This window comes from Anguilla rostrata, chromosome 15 (genome assembly GCF_018555375.3).
Source record: "Anguilla rostrata isolate EN2019 chromosome 15, ASM1855537v3, whole genome shotgun sequence".
NCBI lineage: Eukaryota > Metazoa > Chordata > Actinopteri > Anguilliformes > Anguillidae > Anguilla > Anguilla rostrata.
The window spans coordinates 36,505,613-36,531,574 of record NC_057947.1 but is presented as its reverse complement, the minus strand read 5'-3'; the positions used below and the strand labels follow the sequence as shown (position 1 = coordinate 36,531,574).

At 43.7% G+C, this 25,962-nt stretch overlaps 1 protein-coding gene and 1 long non-coding RNA gene across 2 annotated transcripts; one reads left to right on the top strand and one right to left on the bottom strand.

Annotated features, from left to right (window-relative positions):
• The first annotated feature begins 274 nt into the window (after positions 1-274).
• LOC135240794 (uncharacterized) lies at positions 275-6,199 on the top strand. The gene is made up of 3 exons (XR_010325790.1): positions 275-674; positions 3,614-3,930; positions 4,054-6,199. It is a non-coding gene; the product is annotated as an uncharacterized LOC135240794 (long non-coding RNA).
• Positions 6,200-10,751: 4,552 nt separating this feature from the next.
• On the bottom strand, positions 10,752-25,962 carry LOC135240791 (tumor necrosis factor ligand superfamily member 11-like). The gene is made up of 4 exons (XM_064310715.1): positions 25,515-25,962; positions 21,896-21,931; positions 14,648-14,786; positions 10,752-13,584 (listed from the first exon to the last, which is right to left on the bottom strand). Exons 1-4 carry the CDS (start codon positions 25,707-25,709, stop codon positions 13,169-13,171), a joined length of 786 nt encoding a protein of 261 aa, XP_064166785.1. The 5' UTR covers positions 25,710-25,962; the 3' UTR covers positions 10,752-13,168.

Sequence of the window (25,962 nt, the reverse complement as noted above, 5' to 3'; positions counted from 1 at the left end):
ACGTGACCTGTCCTGGCACAACCTCTTCTCTGAATCATTCCAGCGTCCCGGCGTGGATCACAGACACGGCCCGCGGCAGGGGGAAGACAACGGGCAGTGTGCAAAAAATAAAAAATAAAATTCACTTGCTTGAGTGACAAACCATGTTAGGAGTATCCAGGCTATGGATACTTTCAAGACCGACTTGTACACCTTTTTTGTTATATTTTGTTTACTTTTATTTTGGCATGTGCCACAGGACGTAAAATGGACGTAAAACCTTCCTTTTGCGCATGCTCAAAAGGAGAAGGTCAGGACTGGGGTAGTTATCGGAAGCGGATATGGCGGGTGGTTTAAAATGATAGTTGAGCAAACGAGTTCTGAAGGCCAAACAAATTGGACTGAAAATGAGTTTTACATGCAGTACTGCAGTTTAGGAAGCGTTAGCTCATGGTCGTGCCGATCAGTTCGCCTTGGTCCCGCTGGGGGTTTTTTTCTATCAGGAGTTTGGCGTCTATTTGATTTTTCCCCTCATTCCTGGTTGGCTTGTCCCCTTTCCTGTGCACCTGCCTAATCTCTGCCCAGCCAAGTACATCACAAAAATTAATTGCATATTAAAACTGAAGAGACAAACTACAACCAAAGGCCGACAATGCACCGATCAGGAGGCCTGAAGACTGGGCTCGGGAAACGCGGTAAGCGGGGAGCGGGGGGCGGGGGGGTAATCGACAGATTTAAAACTGCCTTTTGGTTTTTCACCCTCGACACGCCAACCACTACACAGTAGACGATTTGGTTTGGGATGTTCTCCCAAGTTCTTGGTTGCTAGTTAGTCTTGGGAAAGCATTACGGAGGTATGGAAAACGGCGAGCCAGGGAAACGGTAACTTTTGGGAAAGGGTTCACAGCACATTTTACACGCAATAGCTTGAATTTTAGATATCCGTTTAGACCGCTGGATATTTACTGAAACACGTTAGAAGCCTTGGCTCATCAAGGCCAGGGAGTGAACTGGCAGGCTCGTCTCTCCAGGCTCTACACTACGGCGCATTTTTTAGAGTAATTGTGTATAATAATAAACGACATAATCGTGCTCATTTCTGAATTCACCACCAAGAAACATTCTTCATAAATTATTTCATAGAATGAAGCCTTTTACTCAATTTCTTCATTTAAATATGATTGCTACAACTACCGCTATCAGTCAAGATCTGTTGATACAAGGTTTTAGGTTTGAAAACCAGTAGAGAAAACCTCAGCCAGCCTGTGCAAGGAAATAAATTATGCAATGTAATGTACGCAGCAAATTACCCAACGAGCTCCATGAAAAACACAATTCTGAGAACGGTTTTCTGTCCTCGGTCTACCTCGCTACGATGTACTGTATGTTCAGACGGTGCTGTTGAGCGCCATGCTCATTGTATGCAAATATAGCCTTATTGCAAAAGGTTCTAAGATGTGAGCTCCTATTAAAGCGTTCAGCTGTAATAGACCAGCAGATTGCGGTATGTGTGATCCGTTGTTAAAGCCTTTGTAGTATTTGGCTGCTCTTGGATAAATTCAGGCTACCTGAAATGACTTGTATCAAATTTACATTTGAGAAATCCAATATGTGCTTATAGCTACTCTTGCAGGGGGAAAAAAAACAACAGTTTTGTACTCTAATTCCAGCGGTTTAGTAAATCCATCTGTCGGAAAAGAGTTCCTTGAGGTCTCTGTAAAGATGGGGAGTTCTCTGTCTGTCAAAGTGATTCTGTCAGCTAAGTGTTCTTTTCATGCAGAAAATCGGGGCTCTTAAAGTCGGAAAGGATGGGATCTGTCAGTCTTGGTAATACGGCAGTAAGATGTAACCAAAACCTCTTTATATATTTCTTAATCATCTAAATTGTTTTGAACTAAGACGGAACATTCTGTTTCTCGTCATCGTGATTGAAAAGACCGAGTGGACGGCTAATATTTCGCTATAGTAACCACTGGGATGGTCTTACTGTCATAAGTGTTTTGCTCCTGTACAACTGCGATGCGATGTTTTAAAGGACATTTTCCCACAGTAAATCAATAGGAATTAGTGCATTTGAGCGCAGATAACGGGAGTAAATGGGTTCGGCTTCAGAAGATGAAAAGTTGGAGTACTGCTTGCTCTGAGGGGAAATGAATCCATAGTTAAGGCCGCGAGGCTGTGATGGTTCTGAAGGACCGCATTCATGCGCTTCCTGCCAAGTGGTCTTTAGAGACGTGGGTTGACTAGACATGGATTTATTGCGGACTACAGGAGGCAGAAGTGCTTCCTCTGTGTAAGTGAAGCCCTTACGGTCTCAAAGGCGAGCAGAAAACTTGGCTCTTATTCACCACGCTGCATCAGTATTTCCACAAAATGTCTGACACTTGTTTTGTTGCATTGGAGTCACTGGTGTGTGTGCGTGCATGCATATGTGTGTGTGCTGCATGTGTGCGAATGCATGCGTCTGCCTGCACTCACGCACGCACACACTCGCGCACGCACACACACACACTCACGCACACGCACGCACGCGCACGCATGCACACACACGCGCACACACACACTCGCATGCACGCTCACACAACTGAGCGGCTCAGTCATTCTGAAGATAAACTAAATCTTAAACTGCCATTTAAAGAGAACTCTACATCTTTCAGAGAGACTATGACTCATTTCAGAGTCAGAGGACACATGTTAAGTAACAGTACAGAATGCACAATATTTTATTGAGCTATATTTTATTTTAGCCCCCTTCAAGGTAGGTATTTCCCATAAAAACAGTAAGCAGACTAATCCCCCCCCCCCCGAGGGCTTACAGTGAGGCATAAAGCTGTGGAATTCAGCATTATATACTGCACCGCGTCAGATAGCACATGGAAGGGCTTCTTGCATGAGCAAATATTTCCACTTGGAGATTTTGTTTTGGGAAATTATGTCGTGCTTTAAACTGTGTTGATACGCCATAATCCAAGTAGAGCGATTACTGACTAATTGGGTTTTAGGCGTATTAAATCTGAATCATCAACTCTGTTCGATCCCACAATGCACCACCTCTGCTAGACACAAGGCACCCCATTCATTCACCCTGGGACCCGGGTGGGACTCTGGCCATCTGTGTGAGTCAGCTGGCCATATTCCTTCTGTGACTCCGTCCGACCACAACATTTCCTGTTTTTACGTTATTTTCTATTTGGTTTTTGCCCAGCTCATCACCGACATTGTCTGGTGGGTAAACTGATACAGTCCAAGGCACCTTCGAGAAATTCCTCCTGCATTTTACTGCATAAACACTGGACTCTGCAGCAATAAATAAATAAATACAATAATAAGACAATCAGTAGAATGTAAATAACGGTGTAGATCAGTTTACTTTTATTGGTATTCAACAGTTAGTCATGAGTGAAAACTTTAGCTGTAGAACAGCAAAAATGAGCACAGCCATGATTTGAACGTGTGGGGTACAGGTGATTGTAATGTTTGAAATGAGGGGAAGAGATGCTATAGAACAGTACGGGGTGGGGGCCCAGAGGACGAGGAGAAAGTCAGGAACGAGGTGTTTTTCTGTAAACTGATAGCTTTAATTTACGAAAAAAAAAAGTGACAAAAATTTTCCGAACCTTCTTTGTTCATTCAGACGTAAATGAAGAAAGCCCCCAAGTGTCCCAACGCTGCAGAGCCTGTCCCTGGGAGCCAGAGCCCAAATGAGACTGAGTTACTGCTGCTGAAGAGGGGGGGTCCAGATCATAAACATCTACACGCATCACTACACGCAAACATCGGGATCAGAATGGCAGTCAGCAGCCGTGCGGCGAGAAGAACAGCTGACCCTCGCTGCGATTAAGTGAACGAAGCAGCCAGGGGCGTCCAGTCAAGATGGAGCCAGCCCACCATGATTGATTGCACCGGTTTGGCCTGCGCTGTCCGTGGTGCTGAACCGATCCTGGTCCGGAGGTAAGTGTGAGAGGGCTATTAATATGGAGTAATTGTAGGTTCTCGCCACCCTGAGGGACATGTGCGTGTAACCACAGACGACCAGCATGCAGGTCTCTTTGTAATTTGAGTCCTGGGTTTCAGGGTGGTTTCCAGAAGCATGAGATCACTCGACGAGGACACAACATCGATTTTGCTACCGGTCCTTACATCACCCAACGTTTGTTGATGTTGGTTTTGGTTCTTGGTAAACCGTAGCCTCTGGTTGTGCAGCTCTGTGAAAAGAAAGGTGTGGCTTCAGATAGAGGCATTCATGCAACTGATACGAGAGCAGCACCTTCCAGGGATACCGCCCCCCAAGCCAGTGTCCCCTTTACCAGCCAGATTGCATTACAGCGTTTGATCTCGGTTCTGGGGAGATATTATTCTTGCCTGAACTTCTTTACAGATTTTGAAAGGAAACCATGTTCTGCTCACATTTTTACCTGCTGTGTTTTCAGCCTTTTAACTATGATTTAATTATTAAGGACCCCGCCACCAAAAGCACGCATCTGGCATCATGCTAACATCTAAAGTTTGCTGACAGTTTGTTTTAATCATTGTTTGAATAACATAACCCATATACATCTTTAATGATCTTGGATTGAAATGAAATGTTCTGAGGAATGAGTTGGGTTATGTTTTGAAGACCTGCGGTTTGTGCTACGCGTGCAGTATGAACATGAAGCTGGCATGGATAGCATGCAGTCATTATTTTTCAGGCCTTCAGTTGGTTATTTTTAGGGAGGCTGAAGTAAATTGCTGCCAAATAATACATTAAAAGGACTGGGCCAAGCCTGACCTGTAATGTGCTAGACCACTTTCATCAGCTGGGCCCTCTCCAGGCATCGAATACAGAACCTGCTTGCCTCCAGGCATTCCTGCTTCAGGACAGACCAAAATTAGGGGGTGGGGAGTTGACACACACACTTTCACTGAGAAGCAGACAAAGGAATTTATTTCTTTATTTTACTTTTGATGTGCTTTTTTCCACGATTTCTTGAAAGTGTGTTGTTATTAAAATGGCCTAATTTGACTTTCATTTGTAGAGAAAGGTACGGAAATGATTAGTGTTTTTACGGGCCCTAAAATGGTCAGCTGTTAAAACCAGGACTTGTTGTCAAGAGACAGATAAAAAAAAAAACCAACACAGCCAGTTTGCCACCCATAAACACTGCTGGTTGGGCTTAGTCAGCAAGGGAAGAGTATGAGTGCACACTGCTAAGCAACCTAACACACTCTCACTCGATGTGCCTGACACTCACAACTGCTCCCTGAGCCTGTTTCCTCTTTACCTCTAAAGCACATAAAAACCCCGCCCACTGAGTCTGTTTCCTCTTTACCTCTAAAGCACATAAAAACCCCGCCCACTGAGTCTGTTTCCTCCTTACCTTTAAAGCACATAAAAACCCCGCCCACTGAGCCTGTTTCCTCTTTACTTCTAAAGCACATAAAAACCCCGCCCACTGAGTCTGTTTCCTCCTTACCTTTAAAGCACATAAAAACCCCGCCCACTGAGCCTGTTTCCTCTTTACCTCTAAAGCACATAAAAACCCCGCCCACTGAGTTCGTTCACGCAGGAAAAGTTGACTCTCCCCGATGAAGACTTTTCTTGCTGATATTATTATTATTATTGTTATTTTTATTCCATTGTGGAGCAGCTCATGGGCAAATCTTGTAATGATTTAGTGTAACTATCATACTTATTGCATTTCTTTCTAACAACATTGTTTTATATTTTATTAAGAACCTGAAATTGAACACCTGGGAATGTGTTTGAACATGCCAAACATCTGCAAATTGATGGGATTTACTGAGTATATTTATAAAGGACTAAATGACTGTTTCTAAAGGCGGAAATAGAGCCTGTATATTTTATCACTGGTCTGATCAGGTCATTTTGACCAGAACCAATTAAACTCTAGTGTACAGAGACAACTGTGTTCTGCCAGTGTGACCTTTGACCCCAACAGGCATTACTCAACCAGCCTCTCCTTCAGAGTGCAGCTGCTGGTTTTAGTAATGAGGACAGAACCTCTGGCTCCTCCCACAGGGTTAAAATATAGTGAGCAAAGTCCCTTCTCTTTCAGATGCCAATGGATAATTTAATGTTTTTACAGAACAGATTTTTAAAATTATGTCAGAACAATATCTTTAACTGCCAAAATCCCTAATTCAGGTGCTTTGGTTTCATTGCTGGAACTCTCTGTGCCCCCTGCACATGTGAGTAATAAAATACCAGAGGAATGTGCTGCTCTGCCAGAATCCCCCTTTATATACTTCTGCACACTGTGGATATTAGAGACACACCGTGGATATTACAGAGACATACAGTGGATATTATAGAGACACACAGTGGATATTATAGAGACACACAGTGGATATTATAGAGGGAGCACACAGTGGATATTATAGAGGCAGCACACAGTGGATATTACAGAGACATACAGTGGATATTATAGAGACACACTGTGGATGTTATAGAGGGAGCACACAGTGGATATTATAGAGAGACACAGTGGATATTATAGAGGGAGCACACAGTGGATATTATAGAGGCAGCACACAGTGGATATTATAGAGACACACAGTGGATATTATAGAGACACACAGTGGATATTACAGAGACATACAGTGGATATTATAGAGGCAGCACACAGTGGATATTATAGAGACACACAGTGGATATTAGAGATACACAGTGGATATTATAAAGACACACTGGATATTATAGAGGCAGCACACTGTATATTATAGAGACACACAGTGGATATTATAGAGGCAGCACACAGTGGATATTATAGAGGCAGCACACAGTGGATATTATAAAGGCAGCACACAGTGGATATTATAGAGGCAGCACACAGTGGATATTATAGAGGCAGCACACAGTGGATATTATAGAGGCACACAGTGGATATTATAGAGGCAGCACACAGTGGATATTATAGAGACACACAGTGGATATTATAGAGACACACAGGGGATATTATAGAGACACACAGTGGATATTATAGAGACACACAGTGGATATTATAGAGGCGCACAGTGGATATTATAGAGGCAGCACACAGTGTATATTATAGAGGCAGCACACAGTGGATATTATAGAGACACAGTGGATATTATAGAGACACACAGGGGATATTATAGAGACACACAGTGGATATTATAGAGACACACAGTGGATATTATAGAGACACACAGTGGATATTATAGAGACACACAGTGGATATTATAGAGGCACACATTGGATATTATAGAGACACACAGTGGATATTATAGAGGCAGCACACAGTGTATATTATAGAGGCAGCACACAGTGGATATTATAGAGGCAGCACACAGTGGATATTATAGAGGCACACAGTGGATATTATAGAGACACACAGTGGATATTATAGAGGCACACAGTGGATATTATAGAGGCAGCACACAGTGGATATTATAGAGACATACAGTGGATATTATAGAGACGCACAGTGGATATTATAGAGGCGCACAGTGGATATTATAGAGGCAGCACACAGTGGATATTATAGAGGCAGCACACAGTGGATATTATAGAGACACACAGTGGATATTATAGAGACACACAGTGGATATTATAGAGGCACACAGTGGATATTATAGAGGCAGCACACAGTGGATATTATAGAGGCAGCACACAGTGGATATTATAGAGGCACACAGTGGATATTATAGAGGCACACAGTGGATATTATAGAGGCAGTACACAATGTATATTATAGAGAACACATGTATATTATAGAGACACACAGTGGATATTATAGAGGCAGCACACAGTGGATATTATAGAGGCACACAGTAGATATTATAGAGGCACACAGTGGATATTATAGAGGCACACAGTGGATATTATAGAGGCAGTACACAATGTATATTATAGAGACACACAGTGGATATTATAGAGGCAGCACACAGTGGATATTATAGAGACACACAGTGGATATTATAGAGGCACACAGTGGATATTATAGAGGGAGCACACAGTCGATATTATAGAGACACACAGTGGATATTATAGAGGCAGCACACAGTGGATATTATAGAGGCAGCACACAGTGGATATTATAGAGACATACAGTGGATATTATAGAGGCGCACAGTGGATATTATAGAGGCAGCACGCAGTGGATATTATAGAGGCGCACAGTGGATATTATAGAGACACACAGTGGTTATTATAGAGGCACACACAGTGGATATTATAGAGGCAGTACACACTGTATATTACAGAGACACACAGTGGATATTATAGAGGTAGTACACAATGTATATTATAGAGGCACACAGTGGATATTATAGAGGCAGCACACAGTGGATATTATAGAGGCAGCACACAGTGGATATTATAGAGGCAGCACACAGTGGATATTATAGAGGCAGCACACAGTGGATATTATAGAGACACACAGTGGATATTATAGAGGCAGCACACAGTGGATATTATAGAGACACACAGTGGATATTATAGAGGGAGCACACAGTGGATATTATAGAGGCAGCACACAGTGGATATTATAGAGACACACAGTGGATATTATAGAGGCAGCACACAGTGGATATTATAGAGACATACAGTGGATATTATAGAGACACACAGTGGATATTATAGAGACACACAGTGGATATTATAGAGACACACAGTGGATATTATAGAGGCAGCACACAGTGGATATTATAGAGACACACAGTGGATATTACAGAGACACACAGTGGATATTATAGAGACACACACTGGATATTACAGAGACACACAGTGGATATTATAGAGGCAGCACACAGTGGATATTATAGAGGCTCAAAGTGGATATTATAGAGGCAGCACACAGTGGATATTATAGAGGCTCAAATTGGATATTATAGAGGCAGCACACAGTGGATATTATAGAGGCAACACACAGTGGATATTATAGAGGCTCAAAGTGGATATTATAGAGGTAGCACACAGTGTATATTAGAGGCAGGACTTGCACATTGCGTTCTTGGCAGCGCTTCAGTACAGTGTGATATAACAAGCTCTCCTGCATGCCAAGAACTGGAATCGTGCCACTTCAGCAGTATTTGTCCAATAAATTGACTTAAGATGTACATGTAAAATATGGGTGCTGCACTAGAAATGTCCCTTTGGCACCCTGCCAATGCTGGCTTTAAAGGATTTATATCCCTTCTTAGGTTTCATCCTGTGCAAATCGACAGAATCTATCCATAGAAGTTTAATTATGGCTATTAGTTTGATTCTAAATCTTTAGCCAACCAATAGAGAGTAGGTCTAAAAATGATTTTCGAGAAGGCCTCTGCTTTTGGAGAAAGCCTCTGCTTGTGGAGAAAGCCTCTGATTTTGGCCGGCGTGGTTCTGTTTGGATATGCAGCTGCAGGAGGCCTTCAGCTCCCCGCTGTGTGTCCAGCTTGGCTCATTTTCACAAACCGCAGGACTGGGAATGAGGGATTTCTCTGAGCTATGATTAAGTGCCGCATGCAAAACGATCAATAATAAGAGTGCTCTGTTATTGGCACGGGCAAACGTTCCAAATTCCCCGTCCAGCCTGCTGGATTGACATCTATTGGGCGGATAGGCCATGTGTTCCATACACACACAACGCTCCTGATGAATTCTCTTCAGGTTCAATCTGTTTGTGCTCGATCTCCCAGACTGCCTGTGGTTTGCGTATCAGTGCCGAGTCACGAGCAGCAACCAGCCTGCTGGCCCCTAGAGCCTATGGGAGTCATGGCTGCCTGCTGCCAAGGCAACTCCGATCCAATCAAATTCCAACAAAAACAATAAATGAGAAAATGGTTTCGTGTTACTTTCAATAAATACTCCTGAGCAGAACACACTGTGGTGCTTATCTTTCCTTTCCGAGACACACACACTCTGGCAGCCTGTCTCTGCCCAGGAAAGGTCAAAGGTGCACGTGTGGGTTTTTTTTTTTTTGTTTTGTTTTTGTTTTTTTGGGGGGGAAGGGGGTTAGTGTTTTTTTTTGTGTGTGTGTTTTTCTCTATTTTCCCTTGAATGCCCAGTAAAGTTTAAACCACACGAATGTCGGTACGTTGCTGTTTCTCGTATTTATTGGGAAATTCAGGCTTGTGTTCGAACACACCTTTTGATATGTAGGTTGTGGTGCTGTGGCAGGGAGGAAGGTAGGTGGCGCTGTCCTGGTGGCTGTGGGTTATTCTGTTTGTCAGGAGAGCTGCTAGCCTGGCTCCGCCCTCATTATCGCCTATTTTAGCGTTATTAATCGCCACCATTTCCCAGAATCCCACTGAGCCGGACCTTCTCACAGTCGGACAGAATGAATACTGAATCTCTGCATGTCTGGAACACAAATGTGAACGCTGGGCCCCATCCTGTCCTGCGTGTGCCTTGGTCTGTTTCTATGGGGGGGGGAGAAGGGGGGGGTGGGGGGCTCAGTATGGAGCCCCATCCCGTCCTGCGTGCGCCCCGGTCTGTTTCTGAGGGGAGGGGGGGGGGTTCAGCACCATATTGTCTTAATTTATTTCTGTATGATTCAGGAGAAATGAGTTCCAGCCTGTCCACCAAATGGCTGCGAGCGTTTTTATTTTGGCCGTAAGCCTCACACAGCTAACCATGTAGGATAAATTTTTCTGTACACAGTCAACAAAATAATCAGTCCCAGTTATTTTTTTCCGCTATTTGCTGCATATGATTACTGTCATTTTTCTCCCAAATGCAAGACTCCTTTAAGAGTAATTTATTTGATGTCATGTTCAAACCCATTATATCTGTGCATTCACACAGTGAAAAGAACAGCAAGATCTTTAGAAAAGTACTTACTTTATTACTTAAAGTGATATAAATAACAAGGACACAAAACATATTGTTTTTGAGAATGTAACTTGAAATCCTTCCCAACTAACATAATCTTCTGCTTTAGGCATTTGCACACAAAATTGTCAACAAGAAAATATACAAATCCAGCAGTTTCTGTGTCGAGAAACTGCTCCGTTTCAGCGAGGAGAAAGGAGCACCGGTGTGTTGGTGAAAAAGCGTGGAAGATCTACAGTACAGCCACAGCTAGGAGCAGCTTATCTGCCCAAAACTACAAAACAAAGGACTACACACATTAAACACACATTCATGTTTTGAAACAGATGAACTGCCACTGAATTATGCTATTCATACCAAATAAATAAATTCATTTAGTGCATTTTCTCTCTTTCCTCCGCTAAAGTAAGGAGGAAAGGAACTTTTTTTATTTTAAATTAAAAGGTGCACCAGACGCAGTCCGGTTCCACCACAACTTAGTCGAGATCGGCAGTTCTCTCAATGACAGACAGACAGTCCAGCTATCTTCAGTTTCTTTTCCTTTAAACATGCTCAAAGCGCACTATTTATAAACAAAAACATTTCAGGAGGGAGGAACCCAGGAAAGAAGAAATGCTTTAGGTGTGTGGTGATGGGGGGGGGGTGGGGGGGGGGCACAGAAGTTTGAATATAGACCCCCCGGTCTGAGGTCGGCCTCCCGGCCCTGTACCACAGAGATATCTGTTCTACTTCCCCGTGGGGGCCACAGTTTCCTTGTTGAATTTGTCAGATAACCTAATAACCTAAAATGCACTCCATGGAAACACGCCATTCAGATGTATTCTGGGAAACATAATAAACTTAACCTGCATGAAGGCGTGACCCCCCCCCCCCCCCCTTTTTTTTTACCTGAACCCCAAGAGCCATAATACTGCATTTCCTGCAAGTAACCATGTCTGTTCAGACCGGTTTACATCGGTTTAAAGAATGTTCTCATTCTTCAGTTTTTAAGGTTACTGTTGAACTTTACTTACTTTCATGTACGTTTGAAGGTTGTACAACCCTTCTCTCTCCTACCTTTTCCAATCTGTGGTACATGCCTTGAGAAAGCACACCTCAAACCCCCCTGACATAAGGTATACAGTAGATTATATGGATGCATTATTGAAGATTTCGGGACAAAGTAAACTTTAAGAGTTAATAAAAAAGAGTTATAGGGTGCCTTCCCTGCTATTTCACAAGCATAAGCTTTTTTTCTTTTTCTTTTTTTACACCTGGTTCCTTCAGTGCAGTTGATTCACAAGTTGCTTTATGTCTAAAGGAGGGAACCAAATCATCTTCAGGGTGTCCAAGGCTCCTAGAGGCACACTCCCCCCCCTCCTCTTTTTTTAAAATGATGACTACTGCTCTACTCTCCCAGATCACGGCGGCCTCGTATCTCAGAATCAAACCCTAATTCAGGATTGCACAGTTGTAGCTGTTCTGGAAGCCGTCCCGGAAGCTTGGTGAAAACAGATTCGCTGTCTCGCCACAAAAAGCCTCCGGGAAAGAGCAACTTATCAAACCGTTTCTCTAGGGGAGTGTCCTTTCACGGCACTGATTCTGTTTACCATCATACATTCATGCTTATTCCTGTTTACCATCATACATTCATGCTTATTCAAACCAACTACAGAGGAAACAACATGGCCATTTGCTTCATGTCTTCAACAGACTTCACTCCAAATCTTTGATGGAGCATTAGACATAATCCCTTCAATGTTTTCTGGAACCAAGAAGAAAAAAAAAACCTGCACAACTACAATGACCTACCATGAGATGTGTAGGGCAAGTGAATGCCAGTCTACATTCAAACACAGAGAGCAGTCTTTTTCATGATGAAAAAATGTTTGTCTAAACTGTAAAAACACGCACACAAAAATAATAAATTAAAAAGCAGAATAAAAAGGTCTGTAGGATAAAATTACTCACTATAGATAGAAAACGCATATTTGGAGTTTTGCTCTCTTGAATTGCGCAAAGGCAAGAATCTCAAATGTGAGAAGACACTGTCATGCCACACTGCAACTTGTAGGGAAATCATATAAAAACTTTACAAACCCAGCACGTTTAGCAATTATTTAACATTTTAAATAAGCAAAAGACATTTTCTTTAAAACTGCACTGGGTTTGAACCATTTCATTAGCAGGTAATTACAATCTGTCAATTCCAACTTAAACCTTTACAATCAAAACTAAAAACATTTATTTTTTTACTGACATTATAAGGGATGTTCATTATTAAGTTTCGAAATGATGAACATTAATATCACCGTTATTAAAACAATAAAAATAAAAACAGTCAGTATTCCTGCGAGTAAGTGCTCAGTGGTTCTTTATCGAGGGCTGGTGTGCACACAGTTCAGTAGCGGGGGGAGGGGGGGGTACGTTTCAGTTGCTGGTCTTGAAGACCCCGAAGTAGCTGCCCTCCGAGTCGGGGTCCAGCAGCCAGGAGTTGGAGACGTTGACGTGGAGGCCGTCGCCCTCCCTCAGGCGGAAGAGCCGGCCTTGCTGAGCGCAGTACATGTGGTAGTCGGGGCTACGCCAGCGCTTGGTGCTGCCCGTCTTCATCAGCACCATGGGCTTGGTGGTCTGCGTGTACTTCTCGTGGTACACGTACTGGATGAGCTGCGCGTTGACCTCGGGCACCCCCTCCGCCTCCGGCTCGTACAGGCGGAAGCAGGTCTGGGCGTACACGAAGTACAGGCCCCCCTCCTGCACCAGGATGCGCCCGTCGTGGTACCTGATCTTGTACAGCTGACCTTGGGCTTCGTTCCACTGGATCATTCGGGCCTCCACCTCTCCTTCTGGAAACACAGGAAGGGAGAGGGTGAAACATAGTCCAGAGAGAGCGGAATGTTGGCTAGAGAGAGCGGAACATAGTCCAGAGAGAGCGGAATGTTGGCTAGAGAGAGTGGAACGTAGTCCAGAGAGAGTAGAACGTAGGCCAGAGAGAACGGAATGTTGGCTAGAGAGAGCGGAATGTTGGCTAGAGAGAGCAGAACATAGTCCAGAGAGAGTAGAACGTAGGCCAGAGAGAACGGAATGTTGGCTAGAGAGAGCGGAACATAGTCCAGAGAGAGCGGAATGTTGGCTAGAGAGAGCAGAATATAGTCCAGAGAGAGTAGACCGTAGGCCAGAGAGAGAACGGAATGTTGGCTAGAGAGAGCAGAACATAGTCCAGAGAGAGTAGACCGTAGGCCAGAGAGAGCGGGAATTGTCAGAGAGAGAGACGTAGCCAGAGAGAGAACGGAATGTTGGCTAGAGAGAGCAGAACATAGTCCAGAGAGAGTAGACCGTAGGCCAGAGAGAGAGCGGAATGTTGGCTAGAGAGAGCAGAATATAGTCCAGAGAGAGCAGAATATAGTCCAGAGAGAGCAGAACATAGTCCAGAGAGAGCGGAATGTTGGCTAGAGAGAGCGGAACATAGTCCAGAAAGAGTAGAACGTAGGTCAGAGAGAGTGGAATATAGTCCAGAGAGGGTGGAACGTAGGCCGGAGAGAGTGGAACATATTCCAGAGAGAGCAGAACATAGTCCAGAGAGAGCGGAATGTTGGCTAGAGAGAGCGGAACATAGTCCAGAGAGGGTGGAACATAGTCCAGAGAGGGTGGAACATATTCCAGAGAGAGCAGAACATAGTCCAGAGAGAGCGGAATGTTGGCTAGAGAGAGCGGAACATAGTCCAGAGAGGGTGGAACATAGGCCGGAGAGAGTGGAACGTAGGCCAGAGAGAGTGGAACATAGTCCAGTGAGGGTGGAACATTAGCTAGAGAGAGTGGAACATAGTCCAGAGAGAGTGGAACACCATCCAGAGATGGTGGACCGTAGACCAGAGAGGGTAGAATGTAGTCGAGAGAGAGCGGACTCACTCTGGACGTAATCGATGGGAGCTTTGATAGGCAGATGGGCAGCTGGTATGAGGTCCTTCTGGCTTTTGGGGCATCTGGACCGATCCCTTTTCCTGTGGTCTTTGAGCGCATCGGCCAGCACGGGCCCAGTCTCCGCTTCCTGCAGACATGGGCGGAGCAGGAAATGATTCAGGAAATGACCTCAGACAGAATTTAGGATAGTGTTAAGAGGAGGTCAAATAAATCTGGTGTCACCCCAAAGGATGTTCCCCATCACCTCTGGACATTCATCTTATGAATATTTTTAAGCTTTTTGGAGAAAAAATGCAATTTGCTGCATCTAAATAATATATATATTTTTTAAAAGCATTAATGACCCAAATTAAAGTAACACTAAAACATACAGCCTTTAAAAAATTTAAAAAAAAAAAACATCCATTGTAAACCATCTAAAATTTTGAGGTCAAGAAAAAATAAAGTCTAATGTATACGGGGAAGAAAAACAATGGCACATTGCGTTTCCTGACCGACTGCTAAAGATTTCTCAGTAAACATGCTCCGCGAGATTCTTCTGTTCTTATTTATATTGTGTTGTTTTACGCAGCAGAGACGTTATAAAAAACAATAGCTGCATTAAAGACTTCCGGCATGTAAATCAATAATAAACAATAAATCCACCCCCCCCCCCCCAACATTTAAAAACAATGAGGCTACAGATTTGCACACTTTGGCAGACTGCCTTCAGCACTGAAACTGTGCTTTTCTTTTGGCTAATAGCATTTGACGAGCGTTTGACTTCGCACCGCATTCACAACAGATGTGTTCAGATTTCAAGAACTGCAGTTCAAGGCTGGCCTGCACATGGCCGTCCAAATGCACCACAGGTTCAGTGTGAATCCACTCTTCACAGCGACAGCCACAGTTAAACACCGCAGAGCACAGGATTACACAGCCTGGCACAGACCGCTGCTCACAGAGCTGCTCACAGAGCCTGGCACAGACCGCTGCTCACAGAGCCTGGCACAGACCGCTGCTCACAGAGCCTGGCACCTGACCGCTGCTCACAGAGCTGCTCACACAGCCTGGCACCTGACCACTGCTCACACAGCTGCTCACAGAGCCTGGCACAACGAGCTCACGGCTGCTCACAGAGCCTGGCACCAGACCGCTGCTCACAGAGCTGCTCACAGAGCTGCTCACAGAGCCTGGCACCAGACCACTGCTCACAGAGCCTGGCACCCAGGCTACTGTCTGCTACAGAATGCCTGGCACACCCCTGACTCACATGAGCAACGGCACAGAACACGCACAGAGCCTGGCACAGACCGCTGCTCACAGAGCCTGGCACCAGACCACTGCTCACAGAGCCTGGCACCCGACTGCTGCTCACAGAGCCTGGCACCACACCGCTGCTCACAGAGCCTGGCACAGACCGCTGCTCACAGAGCCTGGCACCCGACCGCTGCTCACAGAGCCTGGCACCAGACCGCTGCTCACAGAGCTGCTCACAGAGCCTGGCACCACAGAGCTGCTCACAGAGCTGCTCACAGAGCCTGGCACCAGACCGCTGCTCACTGTCATGCATTTTAATGAATGACCTCTGGCAGCAGCCTCTCTGAAAACATCACTGATGAGCAAACGGTCATCAGCAAAAGAGCAGCAGCGTACCCCGTTTCAAAAGCAGAGACCCTAACCCCCCCCCCTTTTTAACATGAGCGGCACACCTTAATATCAATAAAGGGACATGCTGGATATGGGTCATAGTGACATGGATCAATAGGTGCGGGCCTCCCCAAAGATAGATTTAGGCAGAAATAACTTTCTTTAGTCTTCCTGGAGCACAGAATGAGTGACTGAGAAGCGGTCTGCTGTTGCCTGTTTCTCAGGCAGATGGGAGAAGTCGGTGTTAGATTTATTTAGCTGATCTCTGGTATTATCAGCATGACACTGCACTCCAATTAAAGGCTTAATGCAGTGAAGCTAACAGTGCTGCGGGCTGAGTCAACACGAACCCTGTGAACACACACAGACGCACTGCCAGAACATCGTGTTTCCATTAAATCACCCTGACACCAAAACTCTTCAGTTATTACTGTCAAACAGAGGTGGTTACAAATCACAGCTAGGCGAGATACATAATATAAATAGCCGTGCACAACATTACATTTCTGGGACCGGTGCCAGTAATCAGCATTTGGCAGCCCGTTAGCGGACGCTGATAACTCGCTGTTTTACATCACAGGACAAATGCAAACTGCACCTGAGCTTCACCTCAGCTTCAGAATTCACCTGAGCTTCAGCATTCATCACCTGAGCTCCTGCATTCACCTGCGCTTCACCTGACCTTCTGCATTCACCTGAGCTTCACCTGAACTTCAGCATTCACCTGAGCTTCAGCATTCATCACCTGAGCTCCTGCATTCACCTGCGCTTCACCTGAGCTTCAGCATTCATCACCTGAGCTCCTGCATTCACCTGAGCTTCACCTCAGCTTCTGCATTCACCTGAGCTTCACCTGAACTTCAGCCTTCACCTGAGCTTCAGAATTCATGGGAGACGCAGATGAGCACAGATGTCAACATACACAACATGTGACAAATTTTATCTGTATATCAAAATACTTAAACTTGCTTTATTATAAAGCAGAGAGCACAAGTACCGAGAGTGACTGATTCTTTATATAGCCTTGCGTGTGAGTTTTACTGGTACAAATGACATATTAATGATAAATCAGAGGTTCAGATTACTATGTTTAGGCTACTTTTTTGCCATTTCCCCTTAATTCACAGCATTAGCGGTGTAGTAATTATGTGGTAATAATGTGTTGTGGTGTAATAACGTATGTGGCGCCATCATTTTGGCCATAATCAGGTTATTGGCCGACACTGATACAATGTATATTACTATGAACCCCTAATTATAAAGCCTATAAATTATTAGTAATATTATTCATCTGTTTGTGAGCACCCATCTCCACAGGCATTTGCATGGCTTATATTTCATATGGTCTGATTTAAACAGCGGGACATTTACCAAAGCAGGTTAGGAATCTTCCTAATGTAAAAAAAACAGCATTAACCCCCCAGATATTTGAATTTGGTTCAATAATGTCAGTCTCTAACCTCCAATTTGGTTGCCAGACACCCTCTTCTATTTAATCAGCGATACGAACAAATTAAAACCACAGACAAAAGGGAAGAAAAAATCTGAATGCTGTAAAGACTTGAACTAATTGCTGTGAATTAAGTTGAATACATTTTTTTTCACAACCCTGTTTTGTCTTTAATTACAATACAGTGGGTTCAATATTTATTTCGGGGAACAGGTGTGGGATGGCATTCTAGAATTAGCACACCGCCAATTCCGTCTCCCAAAGGAGATCTGCAGTGTAAACACAATCAGAGTAAAATTATCCAAAAGCAACGCGGTCTGAACCAGAAAATTGAAAATAACCCTTCAGCCAGCCTGAGTTCTGGTGTCCATCTCTGATATGTGGTCTGAGGCAGGTCTGGCTCATTCCTTTAAGGTAAACGAGCTGAACGAGTTCACAGCACAGCCTTATAATACCCACTCTTTAGTTCGTCCTGAAATTTTCGTCTCATATATTGACATTGTAATGTGTTACTTTTTTCCTCAACTACTTTGTTTTTGTTTTTTTTGTGGACAACATTACCAGAAAACTGAACTAAAAAAAATCTGTCAAGAAATACAACACTTGTGTTGCACAAACCTGAGAGAAAAGTTCATTGTGGTTTTCTGAATAAAAGCCACGTTTTCCATTTCTGTGACCTTGGAAAGATCTGAATATACAAGCTGAGCCCCTGACGTTTTTGCGCCCTCTGACTGCAGATAGAGTATAATCTTGATATAAAGCAATGAAAATGTTCTGAATATAATCCAGTTGCGACTGGCGGTGTGTGATGTCATGGCGTAGCTCAGCCACCTTTTCTCTCTTTCAGCGCATTTGAACAACTTCACAAACCCTCCACAAACCAACCAAAAACCCTCCACAAACCAACCAAAAACCCTCCACAAACCAACCAAAAAACCTCCACAAACCAACCAAAAACCCTCCACAAACCAACCAAAAAACTTCCACAAACCAACCAAAAACCCTCCACAAACCAACCAAAAAACCCTCCACAAACCAACCAAAAACCCTCCACTAACCAACCAAAAAACCCTCCACAAACCAACCAAAAACCCTCCACAAACCAACCAAAAACCCTCCACAAACCAACCAAAAAACCCTCCACTAACCAACCAAAAAACCCTCCACTAACCACAAACCCCAAACCAAAAACACCCCCACAAAACCAACCAAAAACCCTCCACAAACCAACCAAAAACCCTCCACAAACCAACCAAAAAACCCTCCACTAACCAACCAAAAAACCCTCCACCAACCAACCAAAAACCCTCCAGAAACCAACCACATTTACCTGGAGCTCATCACAGTGAAATTCAGATTATCTTTCCCCTTCTCGATGGTTGCCCCATAAATCCGCTTCTCTCTGTTTCAGAGTCCCTGATATGACCCACCAGTCCAGTTTGGAGTTACCCAGAAAGCTAGCTAAATAGCGACCGCAGGTATGGTTGTGTGTTGTTTCTTTGCAGTGTAGGTGTGCTTCCATTGGACCACTATCAATGTTCAATAAATTTATACAGTTTTAGTCTGGGTATAAACATACTGGACGCAAAGGAAAACGATCAATTTTATCCATTTCATCTTTTACTTGTTTTTCTAAACATTTTCATTGATTAAAATCAATCTTTCTAGGATCGATTTGGCAGACCACTTGCAGTACTCTCTAGTGGCCACTAGTGGGCCATGGCCCACAGGTTGGAATTTGCTGCCATTGTTTGTAGAGCAGGTATTATTGTCCCCTGTAGGTGTGTATTCATAGTTATCATTCAGAATGGCACTTATACGTGACATAAATGTTTATGACAGCACTCATTTTTACTATGGCTTTCATTTGTCCTGAAGATGAGCATGGTTGGATGGTTTTGTTAAATTTAAAATCAGCTACCAATTTAGCCAACAAATGCAAGTTAAAAGTGTAACTAACAGCTTTACATCATCGATTCAGTGCTCTTCAACAAAAAATCAAAACGAAACAAAAACGGCTGCAGGTCAAGCAGCCAGTCGGGACCTGGGCTGCAGATTACTGTGGTTCGGTCACTGTTTGTGTCTGTACTGGTGGTGATCTTATTATGTGTATTATACTGTGAGCCAATCTGGATAAGAATGCTTTCAAAATAAAATAATGCAATGCCTTGGAGTCGGGTCCGGATTGTGAAGCGTTGCTCTTGAGAAAGCCCTGGATCTCTCATTGCCTTTTGAACCCTGTGGTTCTGAAGGTTTTGGGTTCGAGCCCCACACGCACCGCACTGCTTGTGTTGGTTCCAAACCCGTCGGCTGAGTCTGAGAGCCCTGTGGGGCTGAGCTGAGCTGACGCATCGCAGGCACAGCACTGGCCAGTTCAAACAAGAAACGCTCAAAAAGCGCTGCACTTAATAAACAACAACATGAGGTTCTGGTTATGTGTTTTATGTGTTTTTAACACTCAACATTTTCCAAAAGAGAAAGCACCGCCGCCAAGTTCATCGCAGTTTAATTCGAGTTTGTAAAACTTCGCTGTGTGCAAAAAAAGACAAAAAGAAAACAAAGCAATGGTTTAGAATTCAGCCCTCATCAAACAATGACCCTAAACATTCATATTTCCAGCAATTTGAATTGAGGGATAGCAGGTTTTCCATAGCATCACTGCGGTGCTTAATCACTACCAAAACCCAAAAACCCTACGCCCACCACCATCGGTTCTCACGGCAACCGTAAACCTGGTCCATCTCCAAACCCTGAATGCCAACCCACTGTGTGGTGCATAATGGCCAATGGATCTCTGCTGCCAGCCCTTATGCAAATTTACTGTACGGTAATCACAGTAAATAAGAAAACATAACGACAAATATATTTCACTGCAGTACAAGCCTATGTAAACTAAATACATGTGTGTATCTATACACACATACGCACACACACACTCACACACTGCAGTCTGTAAGTATTCGAACAGGGACGCAATTTCCGTTGTTTTGGCTTTGCGCTCCAGCACATTGGATTTGATATGAAACATGAATATGGGGTTAAACTACAGACTGCTTTAATTTAAGGGTATTTACATCCATAACCAGTGACCCACATAGAAATTACAGCCCTTTTTATGCAGTCCCCCCATTGTAGTTTAATTGGACAAATTAACGTAATCTTAAAGGAGTCATATTTAGTGCTTGTTTGCAAATCCTTTGCATTCGATGACTGCCTGAAGTCTGCAACCCATGACCACCAGAGGCTCAGAGGCTGGGTATCTTCCCTGGCGATGCTCTGGCAGGCCTGACTGCAGCCATCTTCAGCGCCTGTGTGTTTCTGGGGCATTTTGCCTTCAGTCTTGTCTTCAGAACGTGAGACGCTGGACTTAACCAGCCGAAAACATTCTACTTTTCGGCCCTGAGAAACTTGGTTGAGTTAGCGGTGTGTCGGGGGTCACTGTCCTGCTGATGAGGGCATACTGGATCATGAGCAGTTCCTTTTGTTCTCCCCACTCTTCTCTTTCCATCACTTTAGTACAGGTTAATCCTCATCTCATCTGTACATGAGGGTTTGCTCCAGTTTGGGTTTTTTTTGTACATTTTAGCAAACTCTAACCTGGCCATTCTGTTCTTGAGGTTTACCAGAGGTTTGCATCTTGCAGTGAACCTTCTTAGGTTATGCTGGTGTAGTCTTCTCTTTATTTCAGTCTTTGACTAATCTACATTATTCTTTCATCCTAGAGAGTGTTCTCGAGTTGGACAGTTGAACAGCGGTTCTTCACAATTACAATTGAAAGTATTGTTCTGTTATCCACTGCAGTCATCTTTCATGGTCTACCAGGCTGTTTCTTCTGTTATTCTCTGCAGTGGTCTTCCATGGTCTACCAGTCTGTTTGTTCTATTATCCACTGCAGTGGTCTTCCGTGGTCAACCAGACTGGTTGCTCAGCTCACTAGTGTATTCTTGCTTCTTTACAATGTAGACAGTTTCATTTCTAATACAATGTGCTGGAGTACACAGCCAAAACAAGCTAAATTGTGTCACTGTCCAATACAATACAGGCCAAAAGTATTAGGCCACCTAAAAAATCTTAGGTAGAGAAGAATTCGCGTAGTATATGAACAACAAACGAAACAAAAAATAAAACTAAAATAATCTTTGAGAAGAGGAACTCACCTCTGCAGGTCTCTGCTGCACTGAGGAGAAGTCTACCTGGAAAAGACCACAAACAGAGCTGTGATTAAAGCAGCACATTCTGCATCGCGCAGTAACACTACCACTCCACCTGTAACACTCCACCTGTAACACCCTACCTGTAACACTCTACCTGTAACACCCCACCTGTAACACCCTACCTGTAACACTCTACCTGTAACACCCCACCTGTAACACTCCACCTGTAACACCCTACCTGTAACACCCCACCTGTAACACTCCACCTGTAACGCTCTACCTGTAACACTCCACCTGTAACACCATACCTGTAACACTCTACCTGTAACACCCTACCTGTAACACTCTACCTGTAACACCCCACCTGTAACACCCCACCTGTAACACCCTACCTGTAACACTCCACCTGTAACACCCTACCTGTAACACTCTACCTGTAACACCCCACCTGTAACACTCCACCTGTAACGCTCTACCTGTAACACTCCACCTGTAACACCCTACCTGTAACGCTCTACCTGTAACGCTCTACCTGTAACGCTCTACCTGTACCACTCCACCTGTAACACTCTACCTGTACCACTCCACCTGTAACACTCCACCTGTAACGCTCTACCTGATCTAGTGCCAGGACTGCAGGAGGTCCCACTTTCCTGAAGGCACTTATTCATTAATAATTATTCATTACAGCAGAACAGCACAATTAGCAAAGCGAACTTATGCCACGTTATCGATAATTTATTTACAGAGTTCAGTCATTTCATTTTCCTCTGTCTCAGTCTGGGAGCCGCCAAGAGAGCATGTTTTTTATGTTTTAAATTGGGGTTGACACATCGTCGCTCTCATTAGCTTTGTTGAAAAGCCGCCTTACACATGCCGTAAACACCACCCTCTTACCCTGCTGTGGATGGTTAATAAATACATCGACACCCCCCCCCCCCCCCCCCCAGTTCCCACCCTTTCCACATCTCACCGTTCTGCTTGGTAAATTTTACAGTCTGGCTACTGGTCTGAATTTGTGCTTTAGGAAGTGTAGAAGTTCCTTAAGGTGACAGGTAATAGTGGGAGAGTGTGATCTCCAGCTCTAGTTCCCATAGGGAGTGTGAGGCTTCTTTAAGGTGGCAGGTAATAGTGGGAGAGTGTGATCTCCAGCTCCAGTTTCGAACAGCCCAATGAGTCACAGAAAAGTAGTACCAGCTGGAGTAACTATTGCGCAAGATTTTCATATCTAATTGTAATTATCTTCAGTCAGCTGGAGCCCACTGAATCCCATAATGCCACAGTGAGGCTAGCCCTGAGCTTCGCTTCCTCAGATCATTTTCCCCCTCAGCGTCCATTTCCCAAAGACGATCTCACATTCCCAGCCAAACACAACTGCAATTCAGCTTTCCCCACTTCTGCAGTTTAGGCCACTCTCCAGGATTTAATAAGCTTATGACACACACACACGCACGCACGGATACACACAAACACACACATGCACACACACGCACGCACACACACATACACACGCATGCACACACGCACACACACATACACACAGGCGCACACGCATGCACACGCGCATACTACGCTGTTTACTCTGTAAACAAAACGATCAAATTCTCATCGCTGCTCACGCTCAGAGGAGGCAGGCTGGAGTTGTTTTGATGCCAGTGCTGCTAGTGACCCAAGACAAATGAGCCCTTTTACGTCCGCCGTTATCTCGGCTGTCTCAGAACTGAAACCGCCATACTGTATCAACAACTGAAATACCGAAGGTATCGCCTTTAGCGCCGCTTCTCGTGTTAGGAGATGCCAACGCTTACTTCAAATTAGGAATTTATGACCACATAAATTCAGTTGCTGTTTTACTTCAAGCAATAAATAATTTCATTGAAATAGTTTTGCTTTTGAGATATTATGCTGACTCAAATGCATCAATGCATTACATTACATTACAGGCATTTGGCAGACGCTCTTATCCAGAGCGACGTACAACAAAAGTGTATAACCAAAACCGGGAACAAGCGTGTTGAAAACCCTAGAGGGAAGTACAGTTCCAAGTGCGGGGAACGACCGCGTAGTTTAACTTGGATGCGCTGCTAAAACAAGGTCTGACAATGCACCTAGGGCGGTTTTCATTTGAATATAAACTCCAGAGAAAGTGTCTGATTAACCATAAATTAGTATTTATACACGAAGAGCCACTTTTTAAAGTGCTTAGTACATTAAAATTTAACGCTTAGCATTCGCTTCTATGTAAGCTCAATTCATGGTCTGATTTGATCGTCAGGTGAAATGCTAACTTTAATGTAACTCTGAATTATTTTCCAAAAAAATGCCACCAAGAATATGCAAAAATTTTATGTGATTCTAAGCGTGTGTGTGGCCACCAGGTGGACCCAGCTGGACTTGTTTAGGCGGAATAATGTCAAATTAAGCACATGTTGTACAGCTATATCAGTGTAAACATGGCTATGCCATTTTACCACTGGGTGATATACTGTATTAATACTCTATAATAAATAGATAAATAATCTCATAACATTTCATTAGTGCTCAGAACTCGGGAGGAGAAAAATGTCATTTTGCCAAGGTTCAGAGTAATTTTATTCTGTAATCTTATTATATATTAAATATGAGTTTTCGTTTTTAGCTCTACAACTTCAACCAGTTGAACACAGTTGCCTCCAGAGTCTGCGTTACTGCAGTGGAAAACGTCTCACTGCAGAAATTAAGTGCGGCTCTTCAGCGCGCGCAGTACTCCAAGAAGTGCAAGGACCTCTGTCCCAAATACACGGATGCTGCCAGCACATTCCACCTGGATACAGTAAATATCGCTGTGTAAATATTATCATAAGCCGGCGAACATGTCCCACAACACTGCGCTCAGCTGCATCTGTCAGGAGCAAATGGCGCTAGCAAGGTTTATCATTCCGGAGATAAGATGCATGTAGCCTACTCAGTTTTATTGTCAGTGTTGAATAGTTTTAGGAGATCAGGATGCACAGCACGTAAATTATAAGAAATTCTGAGTAACATTTAAAGTCGTATCCAACGCAGATTTAGCTGGCAATAACTTAAGTTTTGCGGTTTGCGGTTAACGCGCAAAAAAAAGGAAAATAAAAAAGAAACGGACGCATGCCGTTGCAGTTCCCAAACCTGTGTTTGCACACATAACATCTCAGCATAGCGATGAAAAATGCCATCTGAACCAGAATCCTTCAAACGCGCATTTAGGTTTCAGATTAATCTAAAGCTCGTCTAATTGTGTGCAGGAATGTTTGACAATGCAACTAAACTTTTTTTGCAAGTTTGCAACCCATTTAATAATTTACGCAACGGAAGAAAGTGAGGATGATCAGGACAAATAAAAAATAAAAACGCAGAAACTTTATATAACATTTTAATGAAAAGTATCATTATTTCCTATAAATATGGATTGCTATAAAGCACATGTAGTCTAATGTCATCATTTTCTATTTTTGAACATGTAAGCCGATATGGTCATTTTTTATTTATTTAATTCTGACAAAAAGCTTATCTTTCAGTCTTAAATTCAAAATAGGGTATTCCGCGGCAACATGATATAAAACCTCTCGTCCCTAAATGGTACAGATCAAGTCTGGTCGTCTCTTACCTCGTGTAGATAACCTGTTAAGTGTAGCAAGATTGCTACACTCGATACGATTTGAAGCAATCCCATAACAACGAGCGTTCCAAAAACAAGGGGTCTGCACGTTGGTTCTGCACCCTGGGCTGGGTGGAAGCGCGCCTGACCGCTCTCCATGTCGGTAGAGTTCCGCAGGTAAACACGATAGTCATTAGCTGCCATGTGCGCTCGCTTTTAATATTCTTCTAAGTGGGAGGAAGTAAGTGATGCAAAGGCTTCATAGCTGCAAACAGTGGGTGGGCAGAATAGTTAGCTTCCTTTGCTGAGCGAATGAGCCAATCAGATTGCAGCCATTTCAATTACTCTCATTGCGTACTGTTACTGTATGTTAGTTTTAGCCAAACAAAGCCGTGTATAATCCTGTGCGAAGGAAACGTTCAATGAAGGAAAGGACAGTTACGTGAAAATATTTCCC